Source organism: Ascaphus truei, chromosome 3, assembly GCF_040206685.1.
Source record: "Ascaphus truei isolate aAscTru1 chromosome 3, aAscTru1.hap1, whole genome shotgun sequence".
NCBI lineage: Eukaryota > Metazoa > Chordata > Amphibia > Anura > Ascaphidae > Ascaphus > Ascaphus truei.
Window position 1 is genome coordinate 438,479,304 of NC_134485.1, and position 18,889 is coordinate 438,498,192.

Below are 18,889 nucleotides of genomic sequence, written 5' to 3' on the forward strand. Positions count from 1 at the left end.
GTCTTAGCTCCAAACTTCCTGGAACTAAATTCGGCTTGTAATCCCAGCCGTGACTGCAACTTTCAGTTTTGAGAACTTGGGCGCAAAAAGCTGGACTTGAAATTTCTGAAGCCGGTGTCTTGCTATTTCCACAAGCGCATCTTTTGCTCGTTTCGAATTTCCCGCTTGATTTATGGCGCTTAGAATTTTTCCGGCTGATTGGCTTATAGTAGAGAGGATTCTTATAGTATTTCTGGAGTTCATTCATTAAATACTACATCCAATCACAGCATGGGAACTTTCTAAACAGCCAATCAGAGCGATGCCAGTTTCCTGAAGCCGGGCAACCAGGGATTCTGAATCAGCCAAGATCATGCGCAAGATTGCCACCTTAGCCACTTGTTTTTCAGAAGCCACCCGCTGGGTCTGGCTCCTCCAAATCTGCTGGGGCAAATGGTGGTCTGGAGGACTTCCATTCATCCCAGGACGTGGGTACTTGAGCCTTTCCCTCCTGCCCAAATGGTCTTCACATCTGAGGCATCCTATGTGGCTTTCATGTCCGATGTCTGAGTAGACTCACTGGCACTCACTCAGAACATTGGACCTGAAAGTCCCAGCTCATAATACCGAGCACAACAGTACATTTTATCCCTAAACACAATGTTTAATACAAATACACTTATACATGTCCTAAGTCTCTGGGTATGGGGAATAGAATATTCTATTAGCCTATATTCCCCACACACTATCTCATAGACTAGGACTGGACTTTAAAATCCCCTCACAACCTTATAAACAGTAGGTTGGAGTGCCCCCAGAAACCCTAAGCAAGTGTTTGGTGACCTGGGCATTAGCTGGGTACTGTATCTAGGGACCCCTCATAGTTACTGGGACACTTTCCATCTCTATGCCCCATTTACCTTTCTGGTCTGTGCTGAAGCAGGGAACCCTAGCGGTGAATTGAATTGCGCAAATATTTTCCTGGGGAGATATCCGGGACAATGTGCCTATATGTACCCGGGAAACAAGCATGATTCTCTGGTACATTTTTGGGGTATCCAGCAACTCTGGACCCCGACTACCTACACACATTCCGACAACACTTTCTCCGCAACCACCCCCCCCCCCTGAAACTCACAGCCCAGCGATCGCTGCTCGCTGGCACTCCCCCCCCTCCCCCAGCGATCTCTGCTGGCTGGCACTCCCCCCCCCCTCCCCCAGCGATCACTGCTCGCTGGCACTCCCCCCCCCCAGCGATCGCTGCTCGCTGGCACTCCCCCCCCAGCGATCTCTACTCACTGGCACTCCCCCCCCCCCCCCAGCAATCTCTGCTGGCTTGCACTCCCTCCCCTCCCCCAGCGATCTCTGCTCGCTGGCACTCCCCCCCCTCCCCCAGTGATCTCTGCTCACTGGCACTCCCCCCCCTCCCCCAGCGATCTCTGCTCGCTGGCACTCCCCCCCCTCCCCCAGCGATCTCTGCTCGCTGGCACTCCCCCCCCTCCCCCAGCGATCTCTGCTCGCTGGCACTCCCTCCCCCTTCCCCCAGCGATCTCTGCTCGCTGGCACTCCCCCCCCCCCCCTGAAACTCACAGCCCAGCGATCTCTGCTCGCTGGCACTCCCCCCCCCTCCCCCAGTGATCGCTGCTCGCTGGCACTCCCCCCCCCTCCCCCAGCGATCGCTGCTCGCTGGCACCCCCCCCCCCTCCCCCAGCGATCGCTGCTCGCTGGCACTCCGGCAAAGGTAAAAACACAAAAAAATCATTATTGTCGCAAAAATACATGTTATGCATTGTCAACAGTTAGGTTCAAGAGCTGACACTCTAGAACCCTAAAACATGGATCAGAGGTAACCAAACAGGCTTAACCTTTATGAGTGAGCCTGGTTACCCCCTCACTGTCACAGCACTCAATAGGCTACGGAAAGGATCATTGAAGAAAATAAATCACCTTAATCATGTTATTACTTAACATATCCGCACACGCTTTGCAGAGCAGGGGATTAAGGGCAGGATATGGTGGCTGCCTCTGCATGCGTTTAACTGTTCCTTACATGAATTTGAGGCCCATCCCGCTGTAAGCAGCCGTAATTCAGTAATCTGTTCCAGCGAACATGATAAGGAGAACGTCCTAACCTTCACACCCCCACAAGGACTTCCAGCACCTAACACCCGGTGGGGGCGGAATCCGAACGTTTAAATGAGAAACTCATGGAGCACGGTGACCAGTTTGGACCTGATAACTGGCATTGTCATCTCACTTTTGATTCGAGCTCTCTTGCTTGTAAGGTAAGTCTTACAAACGGCATTTTCACAGAAAGCAGTGCGTATTAGCAATTAATATAGGAGTAGGTTAACTAGTATTGTATTGTTATTAAAGTTACTGCTGAGATTCTGTACTCTGCATCCTAAATGTTGTTCTGGATGATCTGCAGATCCAGCTTTGGTGTTCTGTATAGATGCATCGTCTATTCACGCCCCCCCCCCCCCCCAACCTCACACGCAATAACCTTTGGTACATGTATAAAACCATATTCAGTAAATAAATATGGAACCATACATGCCTTGTGTTTCCATCCTTGTGTTGTCTTGGGCTTCACACATGGACAATGGGTGGTGGCTGGAACCTTCGATGGAAACAAGACCTTGTGTAGACTAGTAATGTTTAGGTTGGTTCTAAATATTGCTACATTTGTTTTGTACGAAACCAATCTCCCTTATTCAGGAAAGTCACACGTCACTTTACAAATATGTGCATTTTAGATATTAACAGTTGACAATTCCTGTATGTAATTATATATTCTATGTATACTACTAATCTTTACTAATGATGCCAACACAGGATGTCCTGGTCCCAGGTGGCACTGCTGCTTCTGGCTGTATACTTGTCTGCTGTGCAAGGGCGGCGCATGTGTCACCCCACCAATGCCACCGTCTCGGCCGAGAGAGAGGACTGCCCAGTGTGCGTGCCCATCTACACCTCCATCTGCAGTGGTTACTGCCAGACACGGGTGAGTCCGGCTTGCATGACTAAACTTCTATTGTACAACCTCACTCAGAGGACTTCTTTGGGGGAACTATCAATAATAACACACAATGAAGACTAGCATACATTATTACTTTTCTATTTTCCATAACCATGAGCGGTGAAATGTAAGAGGTCAGCAAAGAAAGGGCAGAGGTAGGGTAACCACCCCATGAGAGGGTTATTTAGAGGAGTTTTGAGATACAAGACTCGATGCAAACGCGAGAGCTTCCTGAGTTATAACCAGAGACCAGTTGTGTTTAACCATTTCACTTTTATTCCAATCTCTTCAAAGTAATAAGCGACTTAAACAGCGAAAACCGCTTCCACATTTTGTGATGCCAGGACTTGCTGACATTTAACCCCTTAGTAATAACTAACTGAAACACGCACACACCAATACAGCAGGTAATAAGGGCCCTGAGACACGCACACACCAATACAGCAGGTAATAAGGGCCCTGAGACACGCACACAACAATACAGCAGGTAATAAGGGCCCTGAGACACGCACACACCAATACAGCAGCTAATAAGGGCCCTGAGACACGCACACACCAATACAGCAGGTAATAAGGGCCCTGAGACACGCACACACCAATACAGCAGGTAATAAGGGCCCTGAGACACGCACACACCAATACAGCAGGTAATAAGGGCCCTGAGACACGCACACACCAATACAGCAGGTAATAAGGGCCCTGACACGCACACACCAATACAGCAGGTAATAAGGGCCCTGAGACACGCACACACCAATACAGCAGGTAATAAGGGCCCTGAGACACGCACACACCAATACAGCAGGTAATAAGGGCCCTGAGACACGCACACACCAATACAGCAGGTAATAAGGGCCCTGAGACACGCACACACCAATACAGCAGGTAATAAGGGCCCTGAGACACGCACACACCAATACAGCAGGTAATAAGGGCCCTGAGACACGCACACACCAATACAGCAGGTAATAAGGGCCCTGAGACACGCACACACCAATACAGCAGGTAATAAGGGCCCTGACACATGCACACACCAATACAGCGGGTAATAAGGGCCCTGAGACACGCACACACCAATACAGCAGGTAATAAGTGTCCTGAGACACGCACACACCAATACAGCAGGTAATAAGGGCCCTGAGACACGCACACACCAATACAGCAGGTAATAAGGGCCCTGAGACACGCACACACCAATACAGCAGGTAATAAGGGCCCTGAGACACGCACACACCAATACAGCAGGTAATAAGGGCCCTGAGACACGCACACACCAATACAGCAGGTAATAAGGGCCTGAGACACGCACACACCAATACAGCAGGTAATAAGGGCCCTGAGACACGCACACACCAATACAGCAGGTAATAAGGGCCTGAGACACGCACACACCAATACAGCAGGTAATAAGGGCCCTGAGACACGTGCACACCAATACAGCAGGTAATAAGGGCCCTGACACACGCACACACCAATACAGCAGGTAATAAGGGCCCTGAGACACGCACACACCAATACAGCAGGTAATAAGGGCCCTGAGACACGCACACACCAATACAGCGGGTAATAAGGGCCCTGAGACACGCACACACCAATACAGCAGGTAATAAGGGCCCTGAGACACGCTCACACCAATACAGCGGGTAATAAGGGCCCTGAGACACCCACACACCAATACAGCAGGTAATAAGGGCCCTGACACGCACACACCAATACAGCAGGTAATAAGGGCCCTGAGACACGCACACACCAATACAGCAGGTAATAAGGGCCCTGAGACACGCACACACCAATACAGCAGGTAATAAGGGCCCTGAGACACGCACACACCAATACAGTGGGTAATAAGGGCCCTGAGACACGCACACACCAATACAGCAGGTAATAAGGGCCCTGAGACATGCTCACACCAAAACAGCAGGTAATAAGGGCCCTGAGACACGCACACACCAATACAGCAGGTAATAAGGGCACTGAGACACGCACACACCAATACAGCAGGTAATAAGGGCCCTGAGACACGCACACACCAATACAGCAGGTAATAAGGGCCCTGACACACGCACACACCAATACAGCAGGTAATAAGGGCCCTGAGACACGCACACACCAATACAGCAGGTAATAAGGGCCCTGAGACACGCACACACCAATACAGCAGGTAATAAGGGCCCTGAGACACGCACACACCAATACAGCAGGTAATAAGGGCCCTGAGACACGCACACACCAATACAGCAGGTAATAAGGGCCCTGACACGCACACACCAATACAGCAGGTAATAAGGGCCCTGAGACACGCACACACCAATACAGCAGGTAATAAGGGCCTTGAGACACGCACACACCAATACAGCAGGTAATAAGGGCCCTGAGACACGCACACACCAATACAGCAGGTAATAAGGGCCCTGAGACACGCACACACCAATACAGCAGGTAATAAGGGCCCTGAGACACGCACACACCAATACAGCAGGTAATAAGGGCCCTGAGACACGCACACGCCAATACAGCAGGTAATAAGGGCCCTGACACGCACACACTAATACAGCGGGTAATAAGGGCCCTGACACACGCACACAGCAATACAGCAGGTAATAAGGGTCCTGAGACACGCACACACCAATACAGCAGGTAATAAGGGCCCTGAGACACGCACACACCAATACAGCGGGTAATAAGGGCCCTGACACACGCACACACCAATACAGCAGGTAATAAGGGCCCTGCTTGTGAGAACGAGGGGAATGAGGGACAATATAGAAACACATCAGGTTGGAGTATGGTATGGTCCAGCCCGACAGCTGATCCCATTAAGGTTTGTGGGTGGTCTTGTTACATAGCGTGGAGATTGGAGGGGAGAATTGGATGTTTGTGGTACGCCAGATAGACATCCTTGAAAAGGTGAGTTTTCAGGGAATTTTTAGTTGTGTGATAGCTGGGGGAGTCTGATAGTGCAGGAAGGGAATTTCAGAGAGAGGGGGTAGCACAGGAGAAATCTTGCAGGGCAGAGTTAGAGGTGTATCAATACCTGCTACCCGCTCACACCCAAAGCCGCTCTAGAATTAGTGAAGAGAAACTAAATTGCAGAGGGATATAACAATATAGACCCTTGTATGTGTAACGGGTTTCCCCCCCCCCCCCCAATCGCAGATTATACTGTGGGTGCGGAGAAACATACGGTATTACCATGGGTGTGGTGCGTTACCTGTTGGCTCACAGGAGGGCTGAGCTTCCGCCACGGGGAACCTGGGGCAATATATACTAGGGGTAACCACTTACTCAATTCAGCGCCTCCACCTGCGATGGCTCCCACCATAGGGGGAGTGGTTCCTCGCAGGACACATACAAATAATCAATACTCACACAGTGATATATATATTAACTAATAGCATTTACTGGAAACAGTATATAACACAAGACCATACAAACATATCAGAACAGGTGTCCCTCTCTCGAGGAGACACTTACTGCGATGTCCCGCAGGACGCTTCCCCAACACCAGGTGATCCCAGCCAGTGTCCAAAGAACCCCACCCAATGTCCCGCACTCTTGCAGAGAGGCAATGGGTGACTGCGCAGCCACAATTACACTAAGGGCCCGTTGGTGCACTTATGACTGTATAGTACCTGCCGAGCACTCCAGTGTTCGGATCAGCAACAACTTCACAAAGGATCAGTCGTAGGATGACGTCATCTGATCCCCAACCGGACTCTTGGCACGCGGACCGCCGAGAGCGATCCCACCCTGGAAACAGTCTCTGAGGACCCCAACTTGGATCCGAACCTCTTAGCAGGAACCGCAGCGTCCGCTGTGTCCCTATCTAATCTACCCTACTGTGACAGGATCCCTAACATAGGACCTGTCCCTACAGCACTAAGTGACACGCGCTATACTATAGGCCGTCCCTACAGCACAGCAACCTGTAATGGCTTTGGGGGAAACTCCTAGGGGCCTTCAGGGGTTAATAACCTGCCCCACTCCCCTAACTCATCCCAGCCCTGACTGTTACTAACCTAGTCCCAGCGCCTACAGCAACAAACTGTGACCCACTGAATGCTGCAGCCAACGTGCTGTGCAACAAGGTGCCTGCCTGTCAGACCTCACAGCACTGACAGCCGTGACTCTGACAAGGCAGCACTACACTAAGGGCAGCGTCCCTATCTTGGGCCTCCCTCAGCACTTACCCACTAACGTAGTGGGGAGTTGGGGCCTACCTGGGGTGTGGGTACCTATGTGGGTGCAGGAGCTGCACTCGCTCCCCGCACCCTTCCTTCCCTCACAGCTCCCTGACTCCAACTGACAAACCTGAGTGACAGGGTCCCTAACCTAGGGCAACCCCTGGCAACACTCACTTTAATGGGGTAACTCAGAGCTATCTCGGGCCCTGGGGGTGCTGGCCTAGTACAGGGAGTCACTGACTCCTGTACCCTACCTCCTTCCCTGGGCTGTGCCTGGCTCTGACTGCCTAACGTGGTCCAAGCCCGCGAAATGTATCCTTTTGCTCCCTCTAGGGATCATTGGCCACACGGAGGCACCTGGTGTGCTTGGCCCTAAGCCTCATGGGATTTGTAGTCCCGTGGAGGCTGCAATTACATTGGGGCCGCGTGCGCGCCTTCCCTGCACCTGTGCAACTCCCTAATGGCCGACGCAACATCTTCCTACCTGTCCCTACTCTCGCGCGACTTTATAAAGGCTGCCTGGACTTGCTAGCTAGCCCTGCGCATGCGCGACTATCTCGGGCCGCCGGGGGCTTACCGTGCATGCGTAAACTTGCGCAACATGGCGGCGCCCTGCACGGGAGCCGCCGAAGATCTCCAGCGCACCGGAGCGCTCCCTGCTCGGCCCCCACCCTCCGGAATGGCCGTCGGGTCTGCCGCTTTCCTCCGGCAGCACCCGCCATCGATCCTGGCCACGGAGGTGATGGGGGTCGCAAGGTGAGAGGGGTGACCTGGCTACTTCCTCCCCCTGGTGAAAAACCCAACGCCCTCGCTTGGGGAACGACATTGCTCGACATATTTTTACACAATGAAAAATTACATTGAATAATCGGCACACTTATCAGATTGCCTTTAACCTCACCAAAACATGGCATATCAAACCCAGTAATACCCGACGCTAGCTGAGACCATTTGTGGGGTGCCCCTAACTGATCAGGTGGGGGTACCTCACTTTTGCCTCCGTGAGCCTCCCCGGGGTGAATCTCTCGGAGAGCACCCTCTGGGATAACAGTACTACTTCCTCCCCCTGGTGGAAGGAATAGCACAGTGTCTTTCAAACCGGCCTTTACCCGGTCATCCACGGCCTAGAAGCAGCAGGCCAGGCGGCCAGGACCTTTCCCGCGGTCCACTACTTGGCGAATGGGCCGCTTCTTTTTGGGCCCAAAGGAGGCAACTTCTACTAGATCCTTTGCCACACAGTCCTTGTCCCTACCTACTTGCGAGGCTTCCACTGAGAAGCGGGAATGGAACATTGTCTCTTTACTCAAAGTCTCTTCTTCACCTGGCAGGGGGTAAAGGGTAGATACCTTATCACTGCGGTTAATCCCGGTGGCCAACAGGTCCTCGGGGACGCTGTCAGTTCCCACCTCAACTGTCTTGGGGCCTGTCCACAACACTTCTGAGACAGTCCACTCACTGTCTTGCAACTCGGGAGCGTTGGATCCCAGTCCTGGGACCATATGGGTTGGAACGCACGGGCTCTCACTCAGATCAGGAGCTGTTACTCGGGCCCTCTTCACGGCCACCTCCATCAGAGCCTGTGGGGAGCAAGGGGATTCCTTACCACTCAGCTGGTTTGCAATGGGTTTCTCTTCATCAGGAACCGTCTCCGGATGTCCTTCCTGTACACGGAGAGTCGCCATGGCTGGGAGCCTCTTCTGCCACTCCGGCCGCACCACGGCTTGCTGCTGGGGAATATCGATGCGCAGCGGTTCCACAGCAGGGTCCACCGCTGATGCTTCAGCCTCACGTGTGTGGTCCGCCGACAGGCGCATCACCACAGCTGGTTGGCTGTTGTCTTTCTTCTTCACCTGAACGATATGCGGAGAGTACTGGTCCACTCGTACTGCGGGACAGCTATCTCCTAAGGGGGACACCTCCGCCAGGACACAATGCTGAGTGGAGCCATTCGCCCTGGTGGCCAGACTTAAGGAGCTACCGTGCTCCGCGGTCACCTGGAGGCTCACACTCAACACCCCTGGAGCAGTCAACTCACCCTTGTCGTCGCTAACAGGTACTGATCCCACGCCTGGGACCGATAGTACCTCTGTAGGCCGGACTGGCCGTTGTAGGGCACACGGGCCCACAGCATCTGGATGCACTGTAACTGAGGTAGGTGATTCTTTGGCCCCAACTTCACTGGTGTGGTCCGCCGGCTGGCGCATCACCACGAGTGGCTGGCTGCTGAAATCACTGTAAGAAGATGGGGGTACAGACACCTTACCCTGTGATTCCTCTGTCTCCTCTATATCACTGCTGGGGTGGTTCGCCGGTAGGCGCATCGCCACCGATGGTTCGTCCTTTTCCGTAGCTGGCTGGGCCTCAGTTCTTCCCGCTTGGTTGCAACGGGGGACTAGGGCAGCCTTGTCTGTCAGCTCCTCCATCTCCGTGGTTGAGGTAGAGCAATTAACAACATCTTCAACTCTGGGTTCTGCCATCTGAGATTCCTGCTTGGGATCTGGGACTGTAGACTGCAGCAGCACAGGCTTTAGAAACTGTGCCCCGCAGCCGGCACACTTGGGACCCCAGGTCTGTTTGCCACCTGGGAAGTCACACTGATTACAACCACATCTTATACACCCCTCGTCCTCCATCACGGCCACCCGATAATCTATTGGTAGCCTAAAGTGGTTAAAGTCCATACCACCAGATAGATTCAAGTCCTTTTGTAGGCACGGACACACAAGAAAGGATATTTTCCCTCCTTTTGACCGCCATGCTCCATATAAATGAGGGTGTGTTTCTCTGCATCCTGTACTGTCTTTAATGGGAACAGCAGATGCTGCTGGCTGTTCACTGTGCTTGCTCCCCCTGGTGGAATGTAAAGGAGGGGCCCACTCTATCACTGATTGGTTCTGGCTCTGCACTGAGTCACTCACATTGCGGGGGCGGAGCTCTGGTTTTCCCGCCAGTCACGGACGGATTTCTGCAACACAATTTAGTGCAGGCTTGCAGTCAGCAGCACATGTGCTCTCCTGCTTTGGTGGGAGACGCCATTTTAGGTGTGACTCACTGGATGAGGGACCTCCATTTTGATCACAGTTCTGTTAATCTCACTAAGGCTCTCTGCGTATGTAAGAGGGTAGCCTTCTGGTGGGGCCTCTGGGAAATGTAAGGTCAGAGGGACATTTTCCCGGCATATTTCCTGATCCGTTACTAGCCATAGTCTACTACACTGGTCAGTGGGGTCGTACCAGTGCTCTATCCTCTGCCACCTTTGGTCTATGCCCAGGAGTCCCCCTAGGGCCTCAGAAATTTCCTTCAACTTCACTGCACTACTGGGAACATTCCCTACTACTATCACATGTCGCGGGGATACTTTTGTCCTCTTGATCCGTTTGTGGGCCTCATGGCTTGCGGGCCCAAACATGGTGAAAAATATAAATTGGACAATTTGGAAAAAATGAAAACAGGGCACCCCAGGTCTCTCTCAGCAGCGCCTCCAAATGTAACGGGTTCCCCCCCCCCCCCAATCGCAGATTATACTGTGGGTGCGGAGAAACATACGGTGTTACCATGGGTGTGGTGCGTTACCTGTTGGCTCACAGGAGGGCTGAGCTTCCGCCACGGGGAACCTGGGGCAATATATACTAGGGGTAACCACTTACTCAATTCAGCGCCTCCACCTACGATGGCTCCCACCATAGGGGGAGTGGTTCCTCGCAGGACACATACAAATAATCAATACTCACACACAGTGATATATATATTAACTAATAGCATTTACTGGAAACAGCATATAACACAAGACCATACAAACATATCAGAACAGGTGTCCCTCTCTCGAGGAGACACTTACTGCGACGTCCCGCAGGACGCTTCCCCAACACCAGGTGATCCCACCCAGTGTCCAAAGAACCCCACCCAATGTCCCGCACTCTTGCAGAGATAGAGAATGGGTGACTGCGCAGCCACAATTACACTAAGGGCCCGTTGGTGCACTTATGACTGTATAGTACCTGCCGAGCACTCCGGTGTTCGGATCAGCAACAACTTCACAAAGGATCAGTCGTAGGATGACGTCATCTGATCCCCAACCGGACTCTTGGCACGCGGACCGCCGAGGGTGATCCCACCCTGGAAACAGTCTCTGAGGACCCCAACTTGGATCCGAACCTCTTAGCAGGAACCGCAGCGTCCGCTGTGTCCCTATCTAATCTACCCTACTGTGACAGGATCCCTAACATAGGACCTGTCCCTACAGCACTAAGTGACACGCGCTATACTATAGGCCATCCCTACAGCACAGCAACCTGTAATGGCTTTGGGGGAAACTCCTAGGGCTCTACAGGGGTTAATAACCTGCCCCACTCCCCTAACTCTTCCCAGTCCTGACTGTTACTTACTAGTCCCAGTGCCTGCAGCAACAAGCTGTAGCTCACTGGATGCTGCAGCCAACGTACTGCGCAATAAGGTGCCTGCCTGTCAGACCTCACAGCACTAACAGCCGTGACTCTGACAAGGCAGCACTACACTAAGGGCAGCGTCCCTATCTTGGACCTCCCTCAGCACTTACCCACTAACGTAGTGGGGAGTTGGGGCCTACCTGGGGTGTGGGTACCTATGTGGGTGCAGGAGCTGCACTCGCTCCCCGCACCCTTCCTTCCCTCACAGCTCCCTGACTCCAACTGACAAACCTGAGTGACAGGGTCCCTAACCTAGGGCAACCCCTGGCAACACTCACTTTAATGGGGTAACTCAGAGCTATCTCGGGCCCTGGGGGTGCTGGCCTAGTACAGGGAGTCCCTGACTCCTGTACCCTACCTCCTTCCCTGGGCGGCTCCTGGCTCTGACTGCCTAACGTGGTCCAAGCCCGCGAAATGTATCCTTTTGCTCCCTCTAGGGATCCTTGACCCTCATTGGCCACACGGAGGCACCTGGTGTGCTTGGCCCTAAGCCTCATGGGAGTTGTAGTCCCGTGGAGGCTGCAATTACATTGGGGCCGCGTGCGCGCCTTCCCTGCGCCTGTGCAACTCCCTAATGGCCGCCGCAACATCTCCCTACCTGTCCCTACTCTCGCGCGACTTTCTAAAGGCTGCCTGGACTTGCTAGCTAGCCCTGCGCATGCGCGACTATCTCGGGCCGCCGGGGGCTTACCGCGCATGCGCAAACTTGCGCAACATGGCGGCGCCCTGCACGGGAGCCGCCGAAGATCTCCAGCGCACCGGAGCGCTCCCTGCTCGGCCCCCACCCTCCGGAATGGCCGTCGGGTCTGCCGCTTTCCTCCGGCAGCACCCGCCATCGATCCTGGCCACGGAGGGGATGGGGGTCGCAAGGTGAGAGGGGTGACCTGGCTACATATGTAAGAGAGCATACTGTACAGAGGGTCCCTACAAATTGCACTCAAAGTACATATGGTAAATATAATAGGGTGATTCAATAATCACCGCATCAAAATATTCCTGCAATGAGGAGTATCAATATATACCTCATATGTATCAGGAACAACGAACGTGGCATATGGAAAGTGCTATATCTCACTTTTTCTACGTTGAAAAATAATAAAATGTTATTATAAAGGCATCAACACAAGTGATTATTATTTACAGCGATGGTTAAAATCCCCATTAGTGAGGCCGCTAGCCCCTACCCCCAATAAGGTAAGTATTGTATCTGAATAGATTCTGGTAGTAACACTATGTACCAGAACCAGCTATTAACGTACTACTCAGAAGTTACCATGTTCTTGTCCTAAGGTTAAACCTAGTTGTTCGGTCCAATACGTTTACTATGGGTCTATGGTGTTAAACACAAGAGAGAACAGCAGTGTCCAAACCGGGGCTGTCTCTCTAAGGATATGTAACGGGTATTCATGTGGAATCCACTATAACCATGTATTGTATTGTATGTCTTTATTTATATAGCGCCATTAATGTACATAGCGCGTCACAGCAGTAATACATGTGTATGTATGTATGTCTTTATTTATATAGCGCCATTAATGTACATAGCGCTTCACACTAGTAATACATGTGGTAATCAAATAAATAACAGATAATATTAATAACAGGACATGGGAGTAAGTGCTTCAGACATAAAAGTAAAATTAAGGAAGAGGAGTCCCTGCCCCGAGGAGCTTACAATCTAATTGGTAGGTAGGGAGAACGTACAGAGACAGTAGGAGGGAGTTCTGGTAAGTGCGTCTGCAGGGGGCCAAGCTTTATGTATCATGTGTTCAGAATATCCACAGTGCTATTCATATGCTTCTTTAAGCAAGTGTGTCTTAAGGTGGGTCTTAAAGGTGGATAGAGAGGGTGCTAGTCGGGTACTGAGGGGAAGGGCATTCCAGAGGTGTGGGGCAGTCAGTGAAAAAGGTTTAAGGCGGGAGAGGGCTTTAGATACAAAGGGGGTAGAAAGAAGACATCCTTGAGCAGAACGCAAGAGTCGGGATGGTGCATAGCGAGAAATTAGGGCTGAGATGTACTGTAAGGAGGGGCAGAAGAGTGTAAAGCTTTAAAAGTGAGGAGAAGAATGGAGTGTGAGATGCGGGATTTGATCGGAAGCCAGGAGAGGGATTTCATGAGGGGAGATGCTGAGACAGATCTAGGAAAGAGTAGAGTGTTTCTGGCAGCAGCGTTTAGGATAGATTGTAGGGGAGACAGGTGAGAGGCAGGAAGGCCGGACAGCAGGAGGTTACAGTAATCAAGACGGGAGAGAATGAGGGCCTGAGTCAGAGTTTTCAGTCGAGCAACAGAGGAAAGGGCGTATCTTTGTTATATTGTGGAGGAAAAAGCGACAGGTTTTACACTGGCGACACACTTTATTCGAGCTTGGCTAGTCCCACGAATTCGGGTATACCCGGGTGTATTGAGGTTTGTGACTGTTTTCTGCCCGAGTGCATTGCGTTATTTTCCAAGCAGGGATTGAAGCATTTTATTCCCGCTGGCTGCAATACTGCACAGTATATATATATATATACTGCATTACAATTCATGAATTTATGCCATCTGGTAGACACGCGAAGCATTGCAGCCTATTAAATCCTAATCATTATCATTTAACAGATCAGCCGCCCATCAGCCAGGCATGAACCCAGGCTGGGGTATTTGCTCGAATAAAGTGTGTCGGTGCAGTAGAAACGTTTTGAATGTGAGGGGCGAATGTGAGAGAGGAGTCGAGTGTGACCCCTAGGCAGCGTGCTTGGGCTACTGGGTGAATGATCGTAGTTCCAACAGTAATGTGGAAGGAGGTAGTAGGGCCAGGTTTGGGAGGAAGTATGAGGAGCTCTGTTTTAGCCATGTTGAGTTTAAGGCGGCGGAGGGCCATCCAGGATGATATAGCAGAGAGACCTTCAGAAACTTTGATTTGTACAGCAGGTGTAAGGTCGGGTGTTGAAAAGTACATTTGTGTGTCCACTATAACCATGTTTGAAAGTATTCCACACACAGACCACCCGGATTATTTAACTGAACAGAGAATTTGATCAACAATGGCTTTTAAAGTGTCTATAAATAATATGCAGTCGCTATGGTATGTTATATGCAGGCAGAATACTCTCTATAAAATAATAGGTATGTAAAGCCTCGATAGCAGAATACATCTAGAGTTTCTTTCTAAGCATTAAATTGCTGCTGAGATACAGACTGCAGCAGTATACAGCTATTGCAATACGCAGTGACAGATATAATCTGCAGCAGTATACAGCTATTGCAATACGCAGTGACAGATATAATCTGCAGCAGTATACAGCTATTGCAATACGCAGTGACAGATATAATCTGCAGCAGTATACAGCTATTGCAATACGCAGTGACAGATATAATCTGCAGCAGTATACAGCTATTGCAATACGCAGTGACACATATAATCTGCAGCAGTATACAGCTATTGCTATACGCAGTGCACAGTGTCTCAGCGGCACACAGGCACACAGACACACAGACACACAGACACACAGACACACAGGCACACAGGCACACAGACACACAGACAGATAGGCACACAGACACACAGACACACAGACACACAGATAGGCACACAGACACACAGATAGGCACACAGATAGGCACACAGACACACAGACACAGACAGGCACACAGGCACACAGGCACACAGACACACAGACACAGACAGGCACACAGGCACACAGGCACACAGACAGGCACACAGGCACACAGGCACACAGGCACACAGACACACAGGCACACAGACACACAGACACAGGCACACACACACAGGCACACACACACAGGCACACACACAGGCACACAGACACAGGCACGCAGACACACAGATAGGCACACAGGCACACAGACACACAGGCACACAGACACACAGACACACACAGACACACACAGGCACACAGGCACACAGACAGGCACACACAGGCACACAGGCACACAGACACAGACACACAGACACACAGGCACACAGACACACACAGGCACACACAGGCACACAGACACAGGCACACAGACACAGACAGGCACACAGGCACACTGACACACAGATATGCACACAGATATGCACACAGATATGCACACAGATATGCACACAGATATGCACACAGATATGCACACAGATACACAGACACACAGGCACAGACAGGCACACAGGCACACAGACAGGCACACAGGCACACAGACACACAGACACACAGACACACAGACACAGACACACAGATATGCACACAGACACACAGACACACACACACAGACACAGATATGCACACAGATATGCACACAGATATGCACACAGACACACAGACACACAGACACACAGACACAGACAGACACAGGCACACAGACACACAGACACACAGACACACAGACGCACACAGGCACACAGACACAGACAGGCACACAGGCACACAGACACACAGACACAGATATGCACACAGACACACAGGCACACAGGCACACAGGCACACAGACACACAGACACACACAGACACACAGACACACACAGGCACACAGGCACACAGACACACAGACACACAGACACACAGACACACACACACAGGCACACACAGGCACACACAGGCACACAGACACACAGACACACACAGGCACACACAGGCACAGGCACACAGGCACACAGACACACAGACACACACAGGCACACAGGCACACAGACACACAGACAGGCACACAGACACACAGACACACAGACAGGCACACAGACACACACACACAGGCACACAGGCACACAGGCACACACACACAGATACAGGCACACACACACAGGCACACAGGCACACAGGCACACACACACAGATACAGGCACACAGGCACACAAGCACACACGCTGCTATGATAATCACGCAGCATTCTCGGAGTAAAGTTTGTGTGTAGCAGAAACACAGCCATACAGCCAGGTCACTGCGCTGTTCTGGACGCCGGACGCCGCCTGACGGTGGCGTCACTAAAATCCCCACGTACGTTTCCTGTACTAAGCGTGCACTTCGCCAGGAGGAGGAGTGCAGAGTAAGAGGAGAATATATATATGTGGGTGTAATAAACCCAGAGTGTTTCTCTCTATATCAGGTATACATGAGAACTACCGTAACTAGTGGGAAACTCCACTAAATATAAAAATAATAACATATTATTCGCATATATGCAATACTAACAACAATGTGAATAAACTATTTACCTATGTGAATAAAATCCCCTGTATTTAAGGGTGTGTGTGTGTGTGTGTGTGTGTGTGTGTATATATATATGAACATACAGTAATATTTACAGTTGCTTTATGCTTTACTGTGGAGGGTTTTTGTCACTTTTTTACCCACCATAACCTTAATGACAGTGGTGATTACCTAGTCTAGTCTCAAACCTGCTCTAGCCATTAAGACCAGCCTCACACTGATGATACCCATCAAGGTTGAAACATGTATGTGAGTAGGTCTAATGGCTTTGCATCTCATCCCAGCCTCTGTTTAAAAGCTGTGTTTAAAACAGCATGCAGTGGCTTGAGGATTGGCTTGTGTAATACGAGCTTGAGACAAAAGGTGACACTGAGTGCTCATTTGCATGTCATTTCCCAGAATCCCTTGCTGCAGTGGAAGCGCTGTATGCTGGGTGACAATGGGGAAAGACAGGGTTGCAGACCTGTCTAAGACATGCAAATGAACATACAGTAATATTTACAGTTGCTATATATATATATATATATATATATATATATATATATATATATATATATATATATATATATCCTATCTTAAGCTTCATTTTGCAAAGCCAGACTAACCTACACTGATGAGGAGACCCATTAAGGTCGAAACAGTCTGTCTGTGGGTGGATGTACTGGCTATGCATCTTAACCCAGTCTGTGCTCAAATGCAGCAAGCATAAGCTTACAGGGGACCATGTTATATGGTTTTGAAGCAAAAGGTGGCACTGTGTACTCATTTGCATGTCATTTCCCAGAATCCCTTGCTGCAGTGGAAGCACTGTGTGCTGGGTGATAATGGTGAAAGGCGGGGTTATATTTCTATATACCAGCTGCTGCAGTATATGTCTCTTTCCAACGTCCAGTTAGGCCTCTTTCTCTCTCTGGCCGCGGGAACGTTTGATACATTGTATTATCTTGGTTTACTAAACCTATCTCCCATTTGCCACATTGGGGCTTTCTCACCCCCATTTCTGTGAGTTTGACTGATACTTGTATCATATTCAGTCCCATATCTACCAGGACTGGTATTTTGGGATACACTCTGGATTAACCCTGCGAGTACCACCTTCCTAGCGTATCCATCATACATAAGCTGTTTCTCTCTCCCTGAGGGGATTTATTCACACATGGAAATAGTTTATTCACATTGTTGTTAGTGTTGCATATATGCGAATAATATGTTATTATTTTTATTTGTAGTGGAGTTTCCTACTAGTTACGGTAGTTCTGAAGTATACCTGATATAGAGAGAAACACTCTGGGTTTATTACACCCAAATATATATATTCTCCTAAGTACGGTACGAGTGCCACCTGGGAGGGGACCCATTGTGAGCCCCTGTGGGGATTCATACTGTAATGTATATAGTCTCTCTGCGTTGTACCATTATACCGCGTGTCGGTGAATGAGGGGGAGCGGCAGACCTCATTTGTATCGTGTTTGTTGGTAGCAGGAAGCTGACAGGGTCATCATTTAAAATCGACAAAATAACCCGATTCATTATTAAAAAATGTTTTGTAAACAATATGAATATGACAAAGGCCGTTTCTCCTGCGCCGATATATGTTAAGTGGGTGCGCAACTGTAACAGCCATCTTGTTTTATCAGGAGCCGGTCTACAAGAGCGCCCTTTCCTCCATTTACCAGCATGTCTGCACCTATAAGGAGATCCGCTACGACAGCATCACCCTCCCAAACTGCCTGCCCGGCGCAGACCCCGTGTTCACCTATCCGGTGGCAGTGAGCTGCGAGTGTAACCTGTGCAAGATGGACTACAGCGACTGTACCGTCAAGAGCATCGGGCCGGACTTCTGCTCCCACAGCATCATATCCACACGGCAGGCTTTACCGAGAGGGTAACAATGTCCGCAGGGGCAGGGGCAGGGACAGAGGCAGGGACAGGGGCAGGGGCAGGGACAGGGGCAGGGGCAGGGACAGGGGCCAGACTTCTGCTCCCACAGCATCATATCCACACGGCAGGCTTTACCGAGAGGGTAACAATGTGCGCAGGGACAGGGGCAGGGGCAGGGGCAGGGACAGGAGCAGG

General features: G+C 50.7%; 1 protein-coding gene across 1 annotated transcript; it reads left to right on the plus strand.

Annotated features, from left to right (window-relative positions):
- The first annotated feature begins 2,149 nt into the window (after positions 1-2,149).
- On the plus strand, positions 2,150-18,702 carry LOC142490857 (lutropin subunit beta-like). The gene is made up of 3 exons (XM_075593277.1): positions 2,150-2,264; positions 2,818-2,986; positions 18,451-18,702. The coding sequence occupies exons 1-3, from the start codon at positions 2,176-2,178 to the stop codon at positions 18,700-18,702; spliced, it is 510 nt and encodes a 169-aa protein (XP_075449392.1). The 5' UTR covers positions 2,150-2,175.
- Positions 18,703-18,889: the final 187 nt, after the last annotated feature.

Excerpts from the sequence above, each read along its gene's own strand:
- LOC142490857 (XM_075593277.1), top strand. The coding sequence starts at position 2,176 with ATGAGAAACTCATGGAGCACGGTGACCAGTTTGGACCTGATAACTGGC. Across the intron at positions 2,265-2,817 it reads CGAGCTCTCTTGCTTGTAAG|GATGTCCTGGTCCCAGGTGG; the intron begins GTAAGTCTTACA and ends ATGCCAACACAG. Across the intron at positions 2,987-18,450 it reads GTGGTTACTGCCAGACACGG|GAGCCGGTCTACAAGAGCGC; the intron begins GTGAGTCCGGCT and ends TTGTTTTATCAG.